Here is a 24,713-nt window from a genome sequence, read left to right on the forward strand (position 1 = left end):
CAGGTAGGTATGTATATTTGCGTGTGTGGACGTATGTATATACATGTGTATGGGGGGGGGTTGGGCCATTTCTTTCGTCTGTTTCCTTGCGCTACCTCGCAAACGCGGGAGACGGCGACAAAGTATAATAAAAAAAAAAATAAAACCAACCAGTCAACAATACAGTCACCCCCTTTTTTAATAAATTCCACTGCAATACCATCCAAACCTGCTGCCTTGCCGGCTTTCATCTTCCGCAAAGCTTTCACTACCTCTTCTCTGTTTACCAAATCATTTTCCCTAACCCTCTCACTTTGCACACCACCTCGACCAAAACACCCTATATCTGCCACTCTATCATCAAACACATTCAACAAACCTTCAAAATACTCACTCCATCTCCTTCTCACATCACCACTACTTGTTATCACCTCCCCATTTGCTTTGTCGCTGCCTCCCGCGTTTGCGAGGTAGCGCAAGGAAACAGATGAAAGAAATGGCCCAACCTACCCCTATACACATGTATATACATACACGTCCCCACACGCAAATATACATACCCATACATCTCAATGCACACATATATATACACACACAGACATATACATATATACACATGTACACAATTCACAGTCTGCCTTTATTCATTCCCATCGCCACCTCGCCACACATGGAATAACATCCCCCTCCCCCCTCATGTGTGCGAGGTAGCGCTAGGAAAAGACAACAAAGGCCCCATTCGTTCACACTCAGTCTCAGCTCCCTTTCCACATCCAGGCCCCACAGAATTTTCCATGGTTTACCCCAGACGCTTCACATGCCCTGATTCAATCCATTGACAGCTCGTCGACCCCGGTATACCACATCGATCCAATTCACTCTATTCCTTGCCCGCCTTTCACCCTGCTGCATGTTCAGGCCCCGATCACTCAAAATCTTTTTCACTCCATCTTTCCACCTCCAATTTGGTCTCACACTTCTCGTTCCCTCCTCCTCCTCGAACACATATATCCTCTTGGTCAATCTTTCCTCACTCATTCTCTCCATGTGCCCAAACCATTTCAAAACACCCTCTTCTGCTCTCTCAACCACGCTCTTCTTATTTCCACATATTGTCCTCAAACATCTCATTTCCAGCACATCCACCCTCCTGCGCACAACTCTATCCATAGCCCACGCCTCGCAACCATACAACATTGTTGGAACCACTATTCCTTCAAACATACCCATTTTTGCTTTCCGAGATAATGTTCTCGACTTCCACACATTCTTCAAGGCTCCCAGGATTTTCGCCCCCTCCCCCACCCTATATATATATGTATATATATATATGTTTGTTGAATGTGTTTGATGATAGAGTGGCATATATAGGGTGTTTTGGTCGAGGTGGTGTGCAAAGTGCGAGGGTTAGGGAAAATGAGTTGGTAAACAGAGAAGAGGTAGTAAAAGCTTTGCGGAAGATGAAAGCCGGCAAGGCAGCAGGTTTGGATGGTATTGCAGTGGAATTTATTAAAAAAGGGGGTGACTGTATTGTTGACTGGTTGGTAAGGTTATTTAATGTATGTATGACTCATGGTGAGGTGCCTGAGGATTGGCGGAATGCGTGCATAGTGCCATTGTACAAAGGCAAAGGGGATAAGAGTGAGTGCTCAAATTACAGAGGTATAAGTTTGTTGAGTATTCCTGGCAAATTATATGGGAGGGTATTGATTGAGAGGGTGAAGGCATGTACAGAGCATCAGATTGGGGAAGAGCAGTGTGGTTTCAGAAGTGGTAGAGGATGTGTGGATCAGGTGTTTGCTTTGAAGAATGTATGTGAGAAATACTTAGAAAAGCAAATGGATTTGTATGTAGCATTTATGGATCTGGAGAAGGCATATGATAGAGTTGATAGAGATGCTCTGTGGAAGGTATTAAGAATATATGGTGTGGGAGGCAAGTTGTTAGAAGCAGTAAAAAGTTTTTATCGAGGATGTAAGGCATGTGTACGTGTAGGAAGAGAGGAAAGTGATTGGTTCTCAGTGAATGTAGGTTTGCGGCAGGGGTGTGTGATGTCTCCATGGTTGTTTAATTTGTTTATGGATGGGGTTGTTAGGGAGGTGAATGCAAGAGTTTTGGAAAGAGGGGCAAGTATGAAGTCTGTTGGGGATGAGAGAGCTTGGGAAGTGAGTCAGTTGTTGTTCGTTGATGATACAGCGCTGGTGGCTGATTCATGTGAGAAACTGCAGAAGCTGGTGACTGAGTTTGGTAAAGTGTGTGAAAGAAGAAAGTTAAGAGTAAATGTGAATAAGAGCAAGGTTATTAGGTACAGTAGGGTTGAGGGTCAATTCAATTGGGAGGTGAGTTTGAATGGAGAAAAACTGGAGGAAGTGAAGTGTTTTAGATATCTGGGAGTGGATCTGGCAGCGGATGGAACCATGGAAGCGGAAGTGGATCATAGGGTGGGGGAGGGGGCGAAAATTCTGGGAGCCTTGAAGAATGTGTGGTAGTCGAGAACATTATCTCGGAAAGCAAAAATGGGTATGTTTGAAGGAATAGTGGTTCCAACAATGTTGTATGGTTGCGAGGCGTGGACTATGGATAGAGTTGTGCGCAGGAGGATGGATGTGCTGGAAATGAGATGTTTGATGACAATGTGTGGTGTGAGGTGGTTTGATCGAGTAAGTAACGTAAGGGTAAGAGAGATGTGTGGAAATAAAAAGAGCGTGGTTGAGAGAGCAGAAGAGGGTGTTTTGAAATGGTTTGGTCACATGGAGAAAATGAGTGAGGAAAGATTGACCAAGAGGATATATGTGTCGGAGGTGGAGGGAACGAGGAGAAGAGGGAGACCAAATTGGAGGTGGAAAGATGGAGTGAAAAAGATTTTGTGTGATCGGGGCCTGAACATGCAGGAGGGTGAAACTCCGGAGGGCAAAGAATAGAGTGAATTGGAGCGATGTGGTATACCGGGGTTGACGTGCTGTCAGTGGATTGAATCAAGGCATGTGTATGGGGGTGGATTGGGCCATTTCTTTCGTCTGTGTCCTTGCGCTACCTCGCAAACGCGGGAGACAGCGACAAAGCAAAAAAAAAAAAAAAAAAAATATATATATATATATATATATATATATATATGCATTTCATGTGTGGCGGGGTGGCAGCAGGAATGGATGAAGGCAGCATGTATGAATATGTACATGTGTATGTACGTGTACACATATACTTAGAAAAACAGATGGATTTGTATATAGCATTTATGGATTTGGAGAAGGCATATGATAGAGATACTCTGTGGAAGGTATTAAGAGTATATGGTGTGGGAGGCAAGTTGTTAGAAGCAGTGAAAAGTTTTTATTGAGGATGTAAGGCATGTGTATGAGTAGGAAGAGAGGAAAGTGATTGGTTCCCAGGGAATCTCGCTTTGTGGTAGGGGTGCGTGATGTCTTCATGGCTGTTTAATTTGTTTATGATAGGGTTGTTAGGGAGGTGAATGCAGGAGTTTTGGAGAGAGGGGCAAGTATGCATTCTGTTGTGGATGAGAGGGCTTGGGAAGTGAGTCAGTTGTTGTTCGCTGATGAGACAGCGCTGGTGGCTGATTCAGGTGAGAAACTGCAGAAGTTGGTAATTGAGTTTGGCAAAGTGTGTGAAAGAAGAAAGCTGAGAGTAAATGTGAATAAGAGCAGGGTTATTAGGGACAAGTAAATTGGGAGGTAAGTTTGAATGGAGAAAAACTGGAGGAAGTGAAGTGTTTTAGATATCTGGGAGTGGATTTAGCAGCAAATGGGACTGTGGAAGCGGAAGTGAGTCACAGGGTGGGGGAGGGGGCGAAGGTTCTGGGAGCGTTGAAGAACGTGTGGAAGGTGAGAACGTTATTTTGGAGAGCAAAAATGGGTATGTTTGAAGGAATAGTGGTTCCAACAATGTTATATTGTTGTGAGGCATGGGCCATAGTAGGGTTGTGCAGAGAAGGGTGGATGTGTTGGAAATAAAATGTTTGGACACAATATCTGGTGTGAGGTGGTTTGATCGAGTAAGTAATGAAAGGGTAAGAGAGATGTATGGTAATAAAAAGAGTATGGTTGAGAGAGCAGGAGGTGTATTGAAATGGTTTGGTCCATGGAGAAAATGAATGAGCAAAGATTGACAAAGAGGATATATGTGTCAGTGGTGGAGGGAACGAGAAGTGGGAGACCAAATTGGAGGTGGATGGATGGAGTGAAAAAGATTTTGAGCGATCAGCGCCTGAACCCACAGGAGGGTGAAAGGTGTGCAAGGAATAGAGTGAATTGGAATGATGTGGTATACCAGGGTCAATGTTTGAACCAGGGCATGTGAGGCGTCTGGGTTAAACATGGGAAGTTTTGTGGGGCTTCGATGTGGAAAGGGAGTTGAGGTTTTGCTGCATTACACATGACAGTCACTTTCCAATCTTCCAGCTTGTACACCTGCCTTACATACTTGGTACAAACTTTTCTCTGCTTCTAACAACTTTCCTCCCACACCATATATATACTCTTAATACCTTCCACAAAGCATCTGTATCAACTCTTTAATCTTATTCCTTCTCCAGATCCATAAATCCTACATACAAATCCATCTGTTTTTCTAAGTATTTCTGACAGAAATTCTTGAAAGCAAACACCTGATCCACACATCCTCTACCATTTCTGAAACCACACTGCTCTTCCCCAATCCGATGCCTTCTTCCTCTCAATCAGTACCCTCCCGTATAATTCCCAGGAGTACTTAACAAACTTATGCCTCCGTAAGTTTGAACACTCACTTTTATTCCCCTTGCCTTTGTACAAAGGCACTATGCATGCATTCTGCCAATCCTTAGGCACTTCACCATGATCCATGCATACACTAAATATCCTTACCAACCAATCAACGTCACCCCTTTTTTTTAATAAATTCTACTGCAATACCATCCAAACCTGCTGCCTTGCTGGATTTCATCCTTTGCAAAGGTTTCGCTATCACTTATCTCTTAACTAAATCATTCTCACTTCTCTCCTAACTAAATCATTCTCCCTGACCCTTTCACTTCACACCACCCTGACCAAAGCACCCTATATTTGCCCTTCTATCATCAAACACATTCAACACACATCTCCTCACTTCATCGCTACGTGTTATTACTTACCCACTTGCCCCCTTCACTGATGTTCCAATTTGCTCTCTTGTCTTACACACGTTATTTACCCCCTTTCAGAACATCTTTTTATTCTCCCATATGTTTACTGATACTCTCTCACCCCTCTGATTTGCTATCTTTTTCAACTCTTGCCCCCTTTCTCTTGACTTCCTGCCACTTTCTTTTATACATCTTCTAGTCATTTGCACTCCTTCCATGCAAGTATCGTCCTAACACTTCTCTTTTCTCTATCACTAACAACTTTACTTCATCCCACCACTCACCACCCTTTCGAATCTGCCCACCTCCCACCTTTCTTGTGCCACATGCATCTTTTGCGCAAACCATCACTTCTTCCCTAAATGCTTTCCATTCCTCACCCACTTCTCTCACGTCATTTGCTCTCACCTTTTGCTGTACTAGACTCTTATCTCTCCTGGAACTTCCTCCCTCAAGTCCATTCCATTCTCACTTACTCTCACCACTCTCTTCTCCCCAACATTCTCTCTTCTTTTATGAAAACTTCTACAAATTATCACCTTCACCTCCACAAGATAGTGATCAGAAATCCCTCCATTTGCCCCTCTCAGCACACTTACATCCAAAAGCCTTTCATTTACATGCCATCAATTAAAACATAATTCAATAATGCCCTCTAACCATCTCTCTTACTCACATGCATATACTTGTGTATATCTTTCTTTTTAAACCAGCTATTTCCAGTCACCAGTCCTTTTTCAGCACACAAATCCACAAGCTCTCCTTCCATGCAAGTATCGTCCTAACACTTCTCTTTTCTCTATCACTAACAACTTTACTTTATCCCACCACTCACCACCCTTTCGAATCTGCCCACCTCCCACCTTTCTCGTGCCACATGCATCTTTTGCGCAAACCATCACTTTTTCCCTAAATGCTTTCCATTCCTCACCCACTTCTCTCACGTCATTTGCTCTCACCTTTTGCTGTACTAGACTCTTATCTCTCCTGGAACTTCCTCCCTCAAGTCCATTCCATTCTCACTTACTCTCACCACTCTCTTCTCCCCAACATTCTCTCTTCTTTTATGAAAACTTCTACAAATTATCACCTTCACCTCCACAAGATAGTGATCAGAAATCCCTCCATTTGCCCCTCTCAGCACACTTACATCCAAAAGCCTTTCATTTACATGCCATCAATTAAAACATAATTCAATAATGCCCTCTAACCATCTCTCTTACTCGCATGCATATACTTGTGTATATCTTTCTTTTTAAACCAGCTATTTCCAATCACCAGTCCTTTTTCAGCACACAAATCCACAAGTTCTTCATCATTTCCATTTACAATGCTGAATACCCCATGTACACTCCTTCACGTTTAAATCACCCATCAAAGCTGTTGACACACTCACTCAGCTGCTCCCAAAACACTTGCCTCTCATGATCTTTCTTCTCATTACCAGGTGCATAAGCACAAATAATCACCCATCTCTATCCATCCACTTTCAGTTTTACCCACATCAATCTAGAATTTACTTTCTTACACTGTATCACATACTTCCACAACTCCTGCTTCAGATAGGGGAGAAATTCTAACTCCGTATTTCCCACATGTTGCATGTGACTAAAGGGGGTAGAAGTGAGTGTTTAGGAAACCTTTCCCTTCTTGTATTTCAATTTCTAAAAGAGGAAACAGAAGAAGTCAAGTGATGAATGCTCATCCTCCTCAAAAGCTCAGATTGGGGTGTCTGAATGTGTTTTGATGTTCCTAAGATGAGAGAAAGGTAGTATGTTTGAAGAAAGAAACCTGGATGTTCTGGTTCTGAGTGAAACGAAGCTCAAGGGTAAAGTTTGGAAATGTCAGGGGATGGTGAGAGGACAGTGCTAAGGAAGGAGTAGCACTATACATGAAGCAGGAGTTTGGGGAGTGTTTGATAGAGTATAAGTAATCAAATTCTAGATTGCTATGAGTAAAACTGAAAGTGGATGGCAAGAGGTGGGTGATTATTGGTGCTTATGCACCTGGCCATGAGGAGAAAGATCATGAGAGACAAGTGTTTTGGTAGAAGTTGGATGTGTCAGTTCAGGGTATAATTAGTGTGCATGGGGTATTTAGTGTTATGAATGGAAATGATGAAGAGCTTGTGGATTTGTGCTGAAAAAAGACAGGTGATGGGGAATACCTGGTTTAAAAAGAAGTGGTAGAGGATGTGTGGATCAGTTGTTTGCTTTGAAGAATGTGTGTGAGAAATACTTAGAAAAATGGATTTGTATGTAGCATTTATGGATCTGGAGAAGGCATATGAAAGGGTTCATAGAAATGCTTTGTGAAAGGTTTTAAGAGTATATGGTGTGGAAGGTAAGTTGCTAGAAGCAGTGAAAAGTTTTTACCAAGGATGTAAGGCATGTGTACAAGTAGGAAGTGAGGAGAATGACTGGTTTCCAGTGAATGTCGGTTTGCGGAAGGGGTGTGTGATGTTCTCATGGTTAATTTGTTTATGGATGTGGGTTGGTTAGGGAGGTAAATGCAATAGTTTTGGAGAGAGGGGCAAGTATGCAGTCTGTTGTGGATGATAGGTCCTGAGAAATGAGTTGGTGGTTGTTCACTGGTCATACAGATCAGTTGGCTGATTTGGGTGAGAAACTGCAGAGGTTAGTGACCGAGTTAGGTAAAGTGTGTGAAAGGAGAAAGTTGAGATTAAATGTGATTAAGAGCAAGGTTGTTAGGTTCAGTAGGGTTGAGGGACAAGTTAATTGGGTTGTAAGTTTGAATGGAGGAAAATTGGAGGAAGTGTTTTAGATATCTGGGAGTGGACTTAGCAGCGGATAGAACCATGGAAGCGGAAGTGAGTCACAGGGTGGGGGAGGGGGTGAAGGTTCAGGGAGCGTTGAAGAAGGTGTGGAAGGCGAGAACGTTATCTCAGAGAGCAAAAGTGGGTATGTTTGAAGGAATAGTGGTTCCAACAATATCATATGGTTGTGAGGCATGGGCTATAGATAGGGTTGTGTGGAGGAGGGTGGATGTGTTGGAAATGAAGTGCGATTTCAACTTCATACTATCATCATGGACAAGTGAGATCATCATCATATACATATTTATATTTATTATACTTAACCGCTGTCTCCTGCGTTAGCAAGGTAGCGCAAGAAACAGACGAGGCATGGCTCAAACCACCCACATACACAAGTATATACATAAATGCCCACACACGCACAAGTACATTTCACCATATACATACACAGACATATACATACATACACATGCACATAATCATCATTGCTGCCCTCACCCATTCCCGTCGCCACCCAACCACACACGAAATAGCATCCCCCCCACTTCCAGTGTGGTAGCACCAGGAACAGTCAAAAAAAAGGCCACATTCATTCACGCTCAGTCTCTAGCTGTCATGTGTAATGCACCAAAACCACAGCTCCCTTTCCACATCCAGGCTCCACAAAACTTTCCATGGTTTGCCCTAGACACTACACGTGCCCTGGTTCAGTCCATTGACAGTACATCGACCCTAGTATACCACATCGTTCCAATTCACTCTATTTTTTGCACGCCTTTCACCCTTCTGTACGTTCAGGCCCTGATTGCTTAAAATCTTTTCCACTCCAATCTTCCACCTCCAATTAGCTCTCCCGCTTCTTCTTGTTCCCTCCACCTCTTGACACATATATCCTATATCCTCCTTGTCAATCTTTCCTCTCTCATTCTCTCCAAGTGTCCAAACCATTTCAACACACCCTCTTCTGCTCTCTCAGTCACACACACACACACACACACACACAAACATTTTTTTTCATACATATTTGCCATTTCCCGCATTAGCGAGGTAGCGTTAAGAGCAGAGGACTGAGTCTTAGAGGGAATATCCACCCCCTTCTCTGTAGTGCCAGGAAAACAGACAAAAAGGCCACAGTTGTTCACATTCAGTCTCTATGTGTCATGTGTAGTGCACCAAAACCTCAGTTCCCTATCCACATCCAGATTTGGTGGCATAACAGACCATCTATTATGTTGGTGAAGGATGAGGATCACTTACCTGGCTAGTTAGTGACATCTGCATACAAAGTTTTTATCCACCTCATTCACTAATTTCCTAAGCTTTTTTGTTTTCCAATCTTTGCTACCAGTTTAGAAATAATAAGGATCACTCTACTCCCAATCACCTCTTATGATATTTTGATTAATTGGTGGACTGATATCTTCCACCAACTGATAAGGTGGTAGCACTAGATGATCTGGGAAGGACAGACAGTTACTAACCTAGAATAAACAAACTTTGCCTAGAGATGATGAATGATCCATACCTGTTAGTTCCTCAGAGACAAAAAGCATTCTACAACTTGTGACTAAGTTTTCATAGCAGATGTCCCTAGTGGATTTAAGCATTTCCCTTTGCCCTTGCACAAAAAATTGATATTTTAGAAACGAGTTAAAAGAAAAAAACTCATGCTGAGGTAAAGGGTCAAGAAGTAAAGGTGATGCCATCTGATACTGGGTTTCAGAAACACAAATGAATTTAAAGATCTTGTATTCAAATTATTTATAATGAGCTCACAGTGAGTAACTGGTCCTTTTGGGTGAACTAGAGGTCACTGCATATTCATTATTTTGGTCTTTAGTTTGATTATACAAGTCAGCTCAATGTATGGGTAAGACTGGAGAGATGCTCATCTGCAGCTTCCTGTCAAACTCAAAACTGTAAGAAGTAGAATCCAGAGTAAAACTAACATCAGAGCTTTTATTATACTAACATCAGTATCCACAATCATGAGTCTTTCCCTGACTGAAGTCCAGCAAAAATTTCATTAGTCTGCTGAGTAACACGGATGAAAGTGGTACGTTTTGGTAGTTCCTTGAGTTTACCAGCTCCTGTGTAGGTACATGCAGATCGCAAACCACCCAGGATGTCTAGAATGGTGCCATTTACATCTCCTTTGTATGGGATCTCTACAGATTTTCCTTCACTTGCTCTGTGGGAGAGAAATAGTAAATTTATAGTTACATTTCTTACTGTATCTCTTGACACAACATAAACTTTGTTTAGCTAACATAAAACTATCTGAAACCAAGACAGTCCTGAATGATTATATGCTCTTTGTCATGGAGGAGTGGTTGTAACTAAAGACAATCCAGGGCAACCTCTTTAGGGAAACTGGATTGCACTCTCCTGAGATTACAAAGTACATTCAAGCTCTTCCACGTACAATTTATAAAGTGTGCCAATTCTTTCACTTCTAAGGCAGCTCTGCCATCCAGTCTCACAAGAAATATAAGAGCAAGCCTCAGTATTGTTTGTCTACTCACTTTCAGCCTACAGTGATCAAGAGACTATTCCCCTTTACTTCAGATTTTTCTGCTTTTTTATGGCTATTTTTCTTAGTGTGGGAATAGTGTGTGGGACTGTTAACTATGCTCAAGACTTATATGTGTAGATTCCACAACATCAATTTTGTTTGCAATGGGGACACTTTCTTTTTCTTGTGTTATTTTCCCTCATATTTATTATGTCCTAAATACATTTACTGTTTTGAATGTTTCCATCTTGTAAGTTAGTGTTAGGTGTGTTTTCTTTGTCTCTCCACTTCAAGCCTGATTATGGCCTCCAGTTGCAATTCTAATACCGTTTGTTTTCATACCAATAATTTACTCAAACACATACATACAGAACACTGCGTATGGGTATTTTTAAAATTGTGGGGTTGCGAGATGCAATTCTAATGCCATTTGTTTTCATACCAATAATTCACTCAAACACATACACACATAACACTGAGTATGGGTATTTTTAAAACTGTGGGGTTGCGAGATGCAATTTCTGGGGCTTGGCAACAGACTGTGAGCAAGCTGACTGCAGTAAGACAGGAATCTGGGGACACTGAAGCTGAAGTACCCAAAGCAGAGTAAAGCAGTGGATAGAACAGTATGTACTGTTAAAGTCAGAACATTTAGTAAAATTTATGGTCCAATATATCAGAAAAAAACAGAGAGAGAGAAATACTGGTGTCCACAAAAAGCTTTCCTTGTTCCCTATATATTTTCAAAGGCAATACACGGCTAAGGTTCATTGTGGGTACAAGTATATGATACTCTTAAGGGAAGTCATCCTGTATCTGTTTGCCAAGACTGGTGTTTCTAATGATGTGAGCTCTGGGAACCTGTTTCAGTGTGCCCTAGGCTATCATTACGGAAGTTTTTTTTTTTTTTTTTTTAGCTGCCAATTCATTAAGAAACTTCCTCTTCTGGGCACTGTATTTCTTTCATCTTTACTTCAAGATGGTTGGCTCTTACCTGTCTAAGAAGGAGAAAGCCCACATTCTTGCCTGGAAGCAAAAAATATAAGTACATGTGAAAGTTCTAGAATTAACTATCAGGTGGCTGCTTACTCTAATACCTCTTCAATGCCTCACCTCATTTAGATCAAAACCCTATTGACCCAGAATACTTCAGGAAACTTGCCATTCCATTCCCAGATATCTACAGATGGTAATCAAGGCAAGAGGAGAGATGACGAAGTACTAAAATGTAAGTGTGCCATTACCTTTGAAAATAAGTGGGGTTGACAAACAAGGCTTTTTGGGGATACTGTACAGAGTTAACCTGAGAATCAGAGGTTGCTGGACCAAAACTGATGGACTTAGCTAATTTAAGTGGATGGCAACTGAATTAGGAGGATTAGTTAACCAGGAACTCAACAAATGTAAATCTGATTATTTTTGGACTGGAAGAAGAACATACAACACATAGAAGAAAAGGGAGGTGAAGATTATATGCTCACTAAAGAGTTCCTAAAGGCAAAAGAATTATCAGATGCAGTCTCGGTGAAAAGGAAAGAATTTGTGGTTGTGATCAAGACTTAAAGGATAACTAATTATGGCTATGTTTGATTTGCAGTCATCTAGCCATACTAGGATAGGCTAAGAAATCAAAAGATGAGGAATCGGCAGTTTTCATCAAGGGGGATGTGACAGCAGTAAGAAGGCAAGAATTGGAAGACATCAAATTCGATGACAAAGCACCCCCGCCAGTGTTCGCCAAGAGGTCTGGAACACTAGTCAATAGTAAAATCAGACTAAAAGTACTGAAAACAAATGCTGATGAATTTGTAGTTATGGTAAAGGCCTGGAATTTAAGAGCTGCATGAGGGAAAACGCACCTGATTCTGTTGGAGCTGTGGAAACAAAGCTTACTAAAGAGATAAGAGCTCATCTTTTCTGTTTAGGGGTCTACATCATAGTAAGACGAGAAAGAGATGATAAAGGAGGAGGAAGTCTGGCTCTTCTAATAAGATATCACCTTAAATTTCAGGAAACGGAAGTAGATGGCCCATTTAGGCAATACATGATGGGAGAGGAGCATAATGGTGTTGATAATATATGCATAATACTCCCCAAAGAATTTTAATGATAACAGATTTCAATTATAAGGGGTGTGTACAGGACAAGTTACTACACCAGCAAGTCACTGAGCACACACTAGGATGAGAGGGACTGATTCACCCTCATTAGTAGACCTTATCTTCACAGACTCGCATGGATTTTGAAAATATGAATGATACACCCCTCGAAAAAATTATTATGTACTGCTTAAGGCTGATTATGTAGTAAATGAAGAGGAGATACAATCGTGGACACTACAAAGAGTTCAACCATATCTATGGTAATATAAATTGGGAAAGGCATTCTGTAGCCAGGAACCAGAGTATAGTAGTGAAAGGTCCTGTGAAATTTATTGTAGAGTGGGAAAACATGTACCTCTAGCCTCAAATACAGAGCAATGTTAAGAGAAGAATGCTTTAATCAAAGGTGTTTATGAGCAAGAGAGTTTTGAGATGTGCAGCAGCAGAGGGATGGGCAACACTCCAAACAGCCAGCTTATGCAAGGCATAAAGGAATAAGAAAGACGGAACAGAAATTTTGAAAAAGTACTGTGACTAAAGCAGCTGAAAATCCATAACTTTTCCATAAATTTGTTAGAGAAAGAGCAGCTACTAAGATTATGGGAATCAAGGGAAAAATAGTTGAATGTTATGTACGGATATATTAGGAACTCAAAAACAAGTTCAAAAGTGTTTTCACATTACAGCCACATCACTAGTAAATCTGCCCACCTTGGAAATGAAGAGTGAGGGGTTACCTGATAACAGTGTATAGAACAGACTGATGATGAGAACAGTTCTTTGAGAGCTGTAAGGATAGAGCAACCAGAGGACATAAAATGAAGGTAAGCAAGAAACTTGTCATATACCATTTAATGCATTCTTCCACAATTTCTCTCCCTTCAGTACTCTTCCACTCTATTTTCCCACTTCACAGGTGGTCTTCGTCTTACACCATTTTCACTCCATACACCCTACCCAAGGATATGGGTTTCCCCAATCCCCAGCTCATTCGAACTATAACCTATTTCTTCCAAAAATTACCTCCTTTTTACTCTAATCAGTCATTAACCAGTCATCCCATTACCATATACAGTCATCCCCTTAATCACTCATCCATTTTACTCCCCGGCAATAGCTGGTGGACTCCAGCGCTGCTTCTCTTCCTTTATTGCCTCATCCCTGACAGGCCACTGGCAAAGGGTGACTCCAGGACAATGTTTCCCAGAGGCAGCAAGGCTCTAAGGTTGTCTAAAAACTAATAATTGCAGTACACCTTAAGTGTTTGTATGTTTTAAAAACTACAGCCCTGATGGAGTTGGGCAACACCAAAGAGTGAACTATTGAGGACACTTCTCTGAGAAGGCAGGGTGAAATGTGGATATTTAGAATATCCCCTTAAGGCACTGAATTCTAACTTTTCCCATTCATTGAGCTCTCTGCTGCAACAGCAGCACCTCCTAATCTCATTGGTTATGATGATGCCACAGCACAGTATATTAGTGCAAGTATTAGTGAGCATGAGTGTAAATATCAGAAAAATATGTACTTAACATGTGGTCAGAGGTTACTATGGTGCTAGTAAAACTTTCTGTATGATTTTTCTGTATAATTCGTTTCATATGAATGGACAATGAATGTGTGATGTGTGGGAAATAATACAGCAGAAAGAAACATACAAACACTACCTGCATGGGTATTGGGAGGGCTAGTGATGGCTGTGTAGTACTGGTCACCACTTCATTGGTTGTCATGTTGCACTCCTATGACCCAGGTAGCTGTCTTTTCTTTCTGATTTACCCACATGTGGACTGCTGGCATTCTCTCCACAAACATAACTCTAGATTTTTCTCTAGTGAGTGCTATGTGGTAACCCTTCCTTTTGACAAAATGGTAAGAGCGATAAATAGAAGCAGTAAGTAGGAACATTTAGGTGGGAGCATTAGGTAGAAGCAGTAGATTGGAATATCAGGTAAAAGTAGCTGTTAGGAACATTAGGTAGGAGCCTCTGGAAACACTGCACTAGAGTTGCCCTATGCCAGTGGCCTGTTAAGGGTGAGGCACTAAAAGGATAAGAAGTGGCACAGGAGTTCACCAGTTATGGAGATTCTTTTGCTGTGGCCATCCCTCTTGAAGGCATTCCCAAAGAGAATGGGCATCAGAGATATAGAAAGGTAAATAGTGTCTAGAAAGAGTAATCAACCAGTCAAGCACTTACCCAGCTGGCACTCCAAGCTTAAATACTTATAAAGAAAGATGTTATCTTACCCATTTTTCTTTAATGTTTCTTTAACCAATAATACCCAAAAAATTATTTTTAATTTTTTAATAGCCCCCGTCATCCTAGGAATGCCACTTAGATTTCCTGGCTCTGTTCTGCAAGGGTTAAATGCAACAGAATTCTCAACTTCGTCTTTCATTTTCATGATTTTCAGCACTTGTAATGCTCATCACTGATGATGGGCTTCTACAGGGTTAATGAGCAGGTTGCACTACTAAAATTAGGCTGTTCCTTTTGCTTTCCATAATGCTTAACAATTGTAATAGGCAATGTTGTGCACTGATAACTAAAAAGTTAACTTCTATAATGGTAATCTGATAACCCCAATTTTTAAGTCCGATATCGATAATTTGATAATTTTAATGCCTAATCATCGGAAGTTAATGATAATTCGATAATGATAACTTTTTAATAGAAATCTTAACAAAAACAAGGAAAAAAGCTTCAAAACCCACAGAAAAGGCTTATTTATCCAGGAATAAGTAGCCATTTTTACAAGTTTTGCAACTTTTGCTTCATCATTTTTTTTAAATTTTTATTAAAAAATATAGTTTTTGAAAACCTTATTACCTAACCAATATCATGTACTTTTGTTTTACCAGATAGTTATTGCAGCAGGAACTGAAAGGTAAGTCTGAAATTTAAGTACATTTATTAAACTATCAAGCATACTGTACATTACATTATTTATATTTAAACTCAGAATTAACAATGAGTCAACTTAAAATGTAAAAAAATAGTAATTACTAATTACTGACAACTTAAGATGATATAATCATCACGTTATAACAATGAGTCTTTTTAGGGTCTATGAGTCACACACTCACACTATGTGCTGGTTGCCCTTCAGGAAGGCCAACTTCTCAAAGTTAGACCCAGCTGACATTCTTGACCTCTTGGGCCTCAGGATGTCCATTCCACTACAGCAAAGGATGGAATGGGCATGTACTTCAGAAAGAGGTCGGTGAAGACTCCAGCTCCCATGAAGTCAAAGTCAGCTATGCCCTCCTTCCCATCAGTGTCCAGCCAGGTGACAAGTTTCTTGGCCATCTGCTTGACACTGGTACTTAAGCCAGTGGCAATCCACCCAGAGAAGAGGTCATCAGGCATGCACGGAAGTGACTGCATGATGCTGTTGCTGGAGCGGGTAGTGCTGTCACCATTCCAGTCCCTCAGTGCTCTCTTGATCTTGTCCTCCATGGTGGCCTTGATAGACATTGTTAAGTTGCTGTGAACCTGTGCAGCCAGTGGAACTGGAACTTTGGGTGGAAGGCAGCTGCCAGCTGGCAGTCCTGGTTGTTAAGGTCATAGTTAAACCAGGAAGAGATGGCTGCTACCAGGGCTTCGACCAGTTGCTTACAGACGGCCAAGCTTTTCCTCACATCCTGGAGCTTCATGAGGTTGATGGCCACTGTGGAAAAGAGAGTTCCAAGGTAGGCGTTCTTCTCCCCCTGGTGATAGCCACATGGGACATGACTTAGGCCCACTCCCTCAGGAAGGCTATCCTCTGGTCATTGAAGGCTGAGAGGTTCTCCATGCGATTAAGGAACCTGTTGAGCTCAGCCTTCTTGGTGGCCAGGACGTTGTTGAGGACAATGATTGAGTCAAACAAGGCATTCCACTTTGCTTCGCCAAGGACCACCAGTCTCTTGCCCAATGCCTTCTCAATGGCATCGCTGGTGTGAGGACTCCTCTCCTGGGCATTGAAAAATGCCTTATCCATGCCATGGGCCTTCTTGTTGAGGGCAGTGATGGCAGAGCCCCTCTGCTTGAGGAGGTCCTCCCCCAAGTCCAAAGAGGCCATCAGATTGAAGGTGCGAGCCACACACCTCGTGGACTGGTAGACTGGGGTGCTTGTGTTCCTCACCAAGGAGTTCACTAAGGGTTACATCGTTGATGGTATTGTCACCATCAGCCGTGTCGTCTTTGTTGTCTGAGTCAGCCTCAGGCAGTCTGCCAACATCACTGAAGTCAGGCAACAGGTACACCTGGCCACCATACTGGGTGAAAACGCTTTCATGAAGTTTGACCCATTGTTGGTATTGTCCTGAATGTTGAAGCACTTGTGGACCTGTACCATAGCCCCCATTAAGACACCATAAGTGTGGTGACCAGTCAGAAGGGTACAGGTGAGGACAGCATGCTTATTGGCCCTGGTGACTGGGTCAATCCAGTTAGCTGTCATGCCGAGGAAAGATCTGAAACAAAGTTTAGTGATTATTGAGTAATACACTGTACAATACTGATGAAGTGATTACTGAATAATACACTGATGATTAAGTTTTACTTTAAACATTTTAAAATGAAAGTTGTTTAATTTATGCAAATTATTATAATAAGAAACATTAATGTACTACATTATGGATTTGTGATTAGTACTGGTTAATGGTTAAGTGATCATCAAATTTTATTTCAACATTTGAAAATTCAACAATTTCAGTTTCCACCAATTTTTATAAAAAAAAAAACAAACAGTGATTTTCACTCTATGTGCAAAATTACTTACTCTACTAACTACATTAAATGTACTACTTAGTACAATGAATATTTATAGATAAATGAATAAATGATAATTACCTGTTGCGAGGAGTGGTCACCAAGTATGTCAGCCCATCACAAGTGTTAATGGGGGCCTCCTTGACTGCCTGTTGTTTGTCATCAATGTGCTTGCCCAGAGGGCAGTGGGACATGCTGACCTTTGTTGAGTTGAGGGTCCTGATCAGGTCAACAAACTCCTCAAACTCATCCATGTGGAGTGGGAGTATGTTGTTGATGAAAAGATGGACAATCTTTTCGTCAAAACTGGACTGGCGTACGGCAGTGCCAGTGCTGGCAGAACCCAGGGCCTCGTGGATGGCAGGCTGCCAGACCTTCTTGGCAGGCAGCTTGGGGGTGGCAGTGTCAGAGATGTGCACGCTGCTGCTGCTACTAGAGGAGTGGTGGTGGCAGTGCTTGCCACAGACAGAGCCAGCCTTGATCTTCTCAAACTAGATGGCTAAGGATGACAGTCATCTTGATGTGGGACTTCAAATTATTAATGCTGGTGACATGGCCTCTGACAATTTTCTTGGTCAGGTGCCATTTTTTGCACTCCAAATAGAGTACCTTGTTGTTGTCCTTGTCCTGATGGCTGAGCTTAAAATAGCACTTCAGGTGGGGCCAGGGGTTTTGGAAAGGCTCCTGGTCCTGGTTGGCAGCGACCTGGCTGGCAGATGGCTGAGAAGTCTTCTCCATATACAGAGTCAGGCTGAGACTCAGAAGTGCCTGAGACAGAGGCAGTCTCAATGTTGAGAACTTTGTCTTGGTGTTCCATGGACCATGGTCCATTGTAGTCATGCACTGTTGTTAGTTAACTTGTGGAGACCAGAGTGTAAGAGAGGTTAGAGAACTGAATGCTGTCAAGTTGACGATGATACTAAACAGCGTTACCAGCTACTGCCAAATCCACAGTGTGTGATAGGGTTGCTAGGTCTGTCCTTTTTATTTGAGAAAAAAAGAACAGCCTATATCTGTAATTTTTTTTTAAAGTATTTCGTTTAGCTTTACGCATAATAATTACAAAGTTTATGAATCTTAATAGAATTTCTTCCATGCCAGATAACTGGCAACTGACAACCAACAAGATCCATAGACACATCCACTTCTGCCTGTAACCTTGCACTGCACCTGTTCAGTACGGGAACAGTATAGGGGAGGGAAGGGAGGGGGGACTGGGACAGTTAGAACTGGGATCTGAGAGGGACTCAGTAATGGCATTTTAGGTGGTTGAACTGTTACTAACATAAAATGTAAGGCAAAGATTAATCTGATTTTAATGTTTGTTTGTATTATTTTTATATTTTATTATACATAATCGCTGTTTCCCATGTCAGCGAGGTAGTGCCAGGAAACAGACGAAGAATGGCCCATCCACTCATACACATTTAAGTACATAACACCCACATACGCACATATACATACATGTACATACACTCCTATGAGTCCATGGGGAAAATGAAACACGGACTCATAGGAATATCTTGATCACGCGCAAAACTGTGATCCTTTCTGTATATATACATATCAACATATTCATACATACACATATGCAGGCAATACATACATACACATGTACATATTCATACTTACTTTCCTTCATCCATACCTGTTGCTACCCCGCCCCACAGGAAAACAGCATCACTATCCCCTGCTTCAGTGAGGTAGCATCAGGAATACAGACAAAAAAGGGTCCATTTATTCGCACTCAAGTCTCCAGCTGTTGTGTAGTGCACCAAATTCACATCTCCCTATCCACATCCAGGCCCCATAGACCTTTCAGTGATTTACCCCAGACACTTCACATGCCCTAGTTCAGTCCAATGACAGCACGTTGACTCTGGTATACCACATTGTTCCAATTCACTCTATTCCTTGCATGCCTCTCACCCTCCTGTATGTTCAGGTCCCAATCGCTCTGTTTTTCACTACATCTTTCCACCTCCAATTTGGTCTTCTACTTCTCCTTGTTCCCTCCACCTCTGACACACATATCCTCTTTGTCAATCTTTCCTCACTCATTTTCTCCATAGGTCCAAACCATTTCAACACACCCTCTTCTGCTCACTCAACTGTACTCTTTTTATTTCCAAACATCTCTCTTACCCTTACATCACTTAATCAAACCACCTCACACCACATATTGTCCTCAAACATTTCATTTCCAACACATCCACCCTCCTCCATACAGCCCTACCTATAACCCATGTCTCACAACCATATAACATTGTTGGAACTACTATTCCTTCAAACATACCCATTTCTGCTCTTCAAGATAATGTTCTCTCCTTCCACACATTCTTCATTGCTCCCAGAACCTTCGCCTCCTCCTCCACCCTGTGATTCACTTCCACTTCCATGATTCCATCTGCTGCTAAGTCCACTCCCAGATATCTAAAACACTACTTCCTCCAATTTTTCTCCATTCAAACTTACATCCCAATCAACTTGTCCCTCAGCCCTGCTGAACCAACTCTCAACTTTCTTCTTTCACATACTTTTCCAAAATCAGTCACCTACCTCTGCAGTTTCTCACACAAATCAGCCACTAAAGCTGTATCATTGGCAGACAAGAACTGACTCACTTCCCAGGCCCTTTCATGTACAACAGACTGTATACTTGCCCCTCTCTCCAAAAGTCTTGCATTTACCTCCCTAACCACCCCATCCATAGACAAATTAACAATATAATTTTCATCACAATACAGAAATGATAAAAATTAATCATTGCATGATTATGTTGGATATGTGAAACAAATAAACAATATATCTGAGCTATATATTTTATTTATATAACATGTGACATGTATACATACATGTAAATGACAACAAGCAGAATGGACAACAAAGTATATCAATTATATAACCAATTATAGTTTAGACTTTCCTATTACAAGACATAGGATTAACAAAGAATAAAAGTTATAGTGAAGAACATAAAAAAGAAGACCCGAAGAACCTAAAAAGACCGTAAAATGATAAAAATTTTATCAAACAAAAAATTAACGGACATTATCAGACAAAAAATTGACTTATAGAAAGTTAACTGGTCCGATAACAATTATGGAAGTTAACTTCCAATAATAGTCTGATAAAAAAATTTATTTATTTATTCATGCTTTGTTGCTGTCTCCTGTGTTAGTGAGGTAGCGCAAGGAAACAGACAAAAGAATGGCCCAACCCACCCACATACACATGTATATACATACACGTCCACACACGCAAATATACATACCTATACATCTCAATGTATACATATATATACACACACAGACATATACATATATACACATGTACATAATTCATACTGTCTGCCTTTATTCATTCCCATCGCCACCCCGCCACACATGAAATAACAACCCCCTCACCCCTCATGTGCGTGAGGTAGCGCTAGGAAAAGACAACAAAGGCCACATTCGTTCACACTCAGTCTCTAGCTGTCATGTAATAATGCACCGAAAGCACAGCTCCCTTTCCAAATCCAGGCCCCACAGAACTTTCCATGGTTTACCCCAAATGCTTCAGATGCCCTGGTTCAATCCATTGACAGCACGTCAACCCTGATATACCACATCATTCCAATTCACTCTATTCCTTGCACGCCTTTCATCCTCCTGCACGTTCAGGCCCCGATCACTCAAAATCTTTTTCACTCCATCTTTCCACCTCCAATTTGGTCTCCCACTTCTCCTTGTTCCCTCCACCTCTGACACATATATCCTCTTGGTCAATTTTTCCTCTAATTCTCTCCATGTGACCAAACCATTTCAAAACACCCTCTTCTGCTCTCTCAACCACACTCTTTTTATTGTTACACATCTCTCTTACCCTTACATTACTTACTCGATCAAACCACCTCACAGCACATGTCCTCAAACATCTCATTTCCAGCACATCCACCCTCCTCTGCACAACTCTATCTATAGCCCATGCCTCGCAACCATATAACATTGTTGGAACCACTATTCCTTCAAACATACCCATTTTTGCTTTCCGAGATAATGTTCTCGACTTCCACACATTCTTCAATGCTCCCAGAACTTTCGCTCCCTCTCCCACCGTATGAATCACTTCTGCTTCCATGATTCATTCCGCTGCCAATCCACTCCCAGATATCTAAAACACTTCACTTCCTCTGGTTTTTCTCCATTCAAACTTACCTCCCAATTGACTTGTCCCTCAACTCTACTGTACCTAATAACCTTGCTCTTATTCACACTTACTCTAAGCTTTCTTCTTTCACGCACTTTACCAAACTCAGTCACCAGCTTCTGCAGTTTCTCACATGAATCAGCCACCAGTGCTGTATCATCAGTGAACAACAACTGACTCACTTCCCAAGCTCTTTCATCCACAACAGACTGCATACTTGCCCCTTTCCAAAACTCTAGCATTCACCTCCCTAACAACCCCATCCATAAACAAATTAAACAACCATGGAGACATCACACACCCCTGGCGCAAACCTACATTCACTGAGGACCAATCACTTTCCTCTCCTCCTACACGTACACATGCCTTACATCCTCAATAAAAACTTTTCACTGCTTCTAAGAACTTGCCTCCCACACCATATATTCTTAATACCTTCCACAGAGCATCTCTATCAACTCTATTATATGCCTTCTCCAGATCCATAAATGCTACATACAAATCCATTTGCTTTTTCTTTGCTTTTCTAAGTATTTCTCACATACATTCTTCAAAGCAAACACCTGATCCACACATCCTCTACCACTTCTGAAACCACACTGCTCTTCCCCAATCTGATCCTCTGTACATGCCTTCACCCTCTCAATCAATACCCTCCCATATAACTTCCTAGGAACACTCAACAAACTTATACCTCTGTAATTTGAGCGCTCACTTTTATCCCCATTGCCTTTGTACAATGGCACTATGCAAGCATTCTGCCAATCCTCAGGCACCTCACCATGAATCATACATACATCAAATAACCTTACCAACCAGTCAACAATACAGTAACCCCCTTTTTTAATAAATTTCACTGCAATAGCATCCAAACCTACTGCCTTGCTGGCTTTCATCTTCCGCAAAGCTTTTACTACCTCTTCTCTGTTTACCAAATTATTCTCCCTAACCCTCTCACATTGCACTTCACCTCGACCAAAACACCTTATATCTGCCACTCTATCATCAAACACATTCAACAAACCTACAAAATACTCACTCCATCTCCTTCTCACATCACCACTACTTGTTATCACCTTCCCATTAGCCCCCTTCACTGAAGTTCCCATTGATTCCCTTGTCTTACGCACTTTATTTACTTACATCCAAAACATCTTTTTATTCTCCCTAAAATTTAGTGATACTCTCTCACCCCAACTCTCATTTGCCCTCTTTTTCACCTCTTGCACCTTTCTCTTAACCTCCTGCCTCTTTCTTTTATACATCTCCCAGTCATTTGCATTATTTTCCCGCAAAAATCATCCAAATGCCTCTCTCTTTCACTAACAATCTTACTTCTTCATCCCACCACTCCCTACCTTTTCTAATCTGCCCACTTCCCACGCTTCTCATGCCACAAGCATCTTTTGCGCAAGCCATCACTGCTTCCCTAAATACATCCCATTCCTCCCCCACTCCCCTTATGTCCTTTGTTCTCACCTTTTTCCATTCTGTACTCATTCTCTCCTGGTACTTCCTCACACAAGTCTCCTTCCCAAGCTCATTTACTCTCACCACTCTCTTCACCCCAACATTCTCTCTTCTTTTCTGAAAACCTCTATAAATCTTCACCTTTGCTTCCACAAGATAATGATCAGACATCCTTCCAGTGGCACCTCTCAGCACATTAACATCCAAAAGTCTCTCTCGCGTGCCTATCAATTAACACATAATCCAATAACGCTCTCTGGCCATCTCTCCTACTTACATACGTATACTTATGTATATCTCTCTTCTTAAACCAGGTATTCCCAATCACCGGTCCTTTTTCAGCACATAAATCTACAAGCTCTTCACCATTTCCATTTACAACACTTAACACCCCATGTACACCAATTATTCCCTCAATTGCCACATTACTCACCTTTGCATTCAAATCACCCATCACTATAACCCAGCCTTGTGCATCAAAACTAGTAACACACTTACTCAGCTGCTCCCAAAACACTTGCCTCTCATGATCTTTCTTCTCATACCCAGGTGCACATGCACCAGTAATCACCCATCTCTCTCCATCCACTTTCAGTTTTACCCATATCAATCTAGAGTTTACTTTCTTACACTCTATCACATACTTCCACCACTCCTGTTTCAGGCGTAGTGCTACTCCTTCCCTTGCTCCTGTCCTCTCACTAACCCCTGACTTTACTCCCAAGACATTCCCAAACCACTCTTCCCCTTTACCCTTGAGCTTCATTTCACTCAGAACCAAAACATCCAGGTTCCTTTCCTCAAACATACTACCTATCTCTCCTTTTTTCTCATCTTGGTTACATCCACACACATTTAGACACCCCAATCTGAGCCTTCGAGGAGGATGAGCACTCCCTGCATGACTCCTTCTTCTGTTCTCCTTTTAGAAAGTTAAAATACAAGGAGGGGAGGGTTTCTAGCCCCCTGTTCCTGTCCCCTTTAGTCACCTTCTACAACACGTGAGGAATGCGTGGGAAGTATTCTTTCTCCCCTATCCCCAATAATTCAATAATTATCTGTTATTAGATTATCGCTTTAGTGCCCACCTTTACTAATAGGCAGAGTAACCTTTGGCATGCACTTGTCATTTCCTAACCCAGTAATCACCAAATAATTGACAGCATCTAATATCCCCTCCAACAAGTGGTACTGACTGTGTTCAGTGGTACTACATCGATGGAATAGAACTGTAATGCTCTTAATTTGGGGTTAGCAAAGGGGTTATACACATTCTTTTTAAATAATATTGTCAATAAACTTGCCCACATCGGAATGAAGGACAAAGGGAGACATGATTAGATCTAAGGTTCTAAGAGAATCTTTCAATAATAATGAGGCAAAGTTGTAAGAAATAGGGAGGAACTGATCAACTAGGGCAAAACATGAAAATAAGTTCAAAATATGAAGATATACTTTTAAAAGAACAACAATATAAAAGTAGATCAAGCTTAGTAAGGAAGTACTGAGTGTGGTGAAAAGAAATTCAACAGACTGCCTACAAAAATAGAGGGGATATGATCACAGACAAAAACTTGCTAAAAGACCAACTGCCTTGATTTGGGATATATTGTCTATGACATTTTGTTGGGCAAGAAACACACAAAAACTTTCATACACACTAACTGCTTTGATCTGGTATATAATGTCTATGATAACTTGTTTAGCAAGATTTAACAAGATTTATTCTGTATGTGATGTGAGATGTAAGGGAGGAGTATGCAGTGATTTCATAATTCACTATACAGTCATAAATAACTCATTTTCAT

General features: G+C 41.4%; 2 protein-coding genes across 5 annotated transcripts in view; both read right to left on the minus strand.

Moving 5' to 3' along the window:
• Positions 1 to 9,603: 9,603 nt before the first annotated feature.
• The window catches only part of LOC139760490 (GMP reductase 2-like), an 88,658-nt gene continuing 73,548 nt past the window's right edge, over positions 9,604 to 24,713 (minus strand). For 2 of the 3 annotated variants that reach the window (XM_071683774.1, XM_071683775.1), the window contains exon 7: positions 9,604 to 10,062. In XM_071683774.1, the coding sequence (XP_071539875.1) occupies positions 9,858 to 10,062 (205 nt within the window). In that variant the 3' untranslated portion in view covers positions 9,604 to 9,857. Of the gene's footprint in view, positions 10,063 to 11,369; positions 11,413 to 24,713 lie in introns of those variants that run through there. The other variant, XM_071683776.1, reaches the window with a different exon arrangement.
• LOC139760492 (uncharacterized) lies at positions 15,384 to 24,707 on the minus strand. 2 transcript variants are annotated; one of them, XM_071683778.1, is made up of 2 exons: positions 17,326 to 24,707; positions 15,384 to 16,946 (listed from the first exon to the last, which is right to left on the minus strand). In XM_071683778.1, the coding sequence occupies exons 1-2, from the start codon at positions 17,496 to 17,498 to the stop codon at positions 16,634 to 16,636; spliced, it is 486 nt and encodes a 161-aa protein (XP_071539879.1). In that variant the 5' UTR covers positions 17,499 to 24,707; the 3' UTR covers positions 15,384 to 16,633. Both variants share the same exon structure in this region, with proteins under 2 accessions (XP_071539879.1, XP_071539880.1).

Source organism: Panulirus ornatus, chromosome 37 (assembly GCF_036320965.1).
Source record: "Panulirus ornatus isolate Po-2019 chromosome 37, ASM3632096v1, whole genome shotgun sequence".
Classification (NCBI taxonomy): Eukaryota; Metazoa; Arthropoda; class Malacostraca; order Decapoda; family Palinuridae; genus Panulirus; species Panulirus ornatus.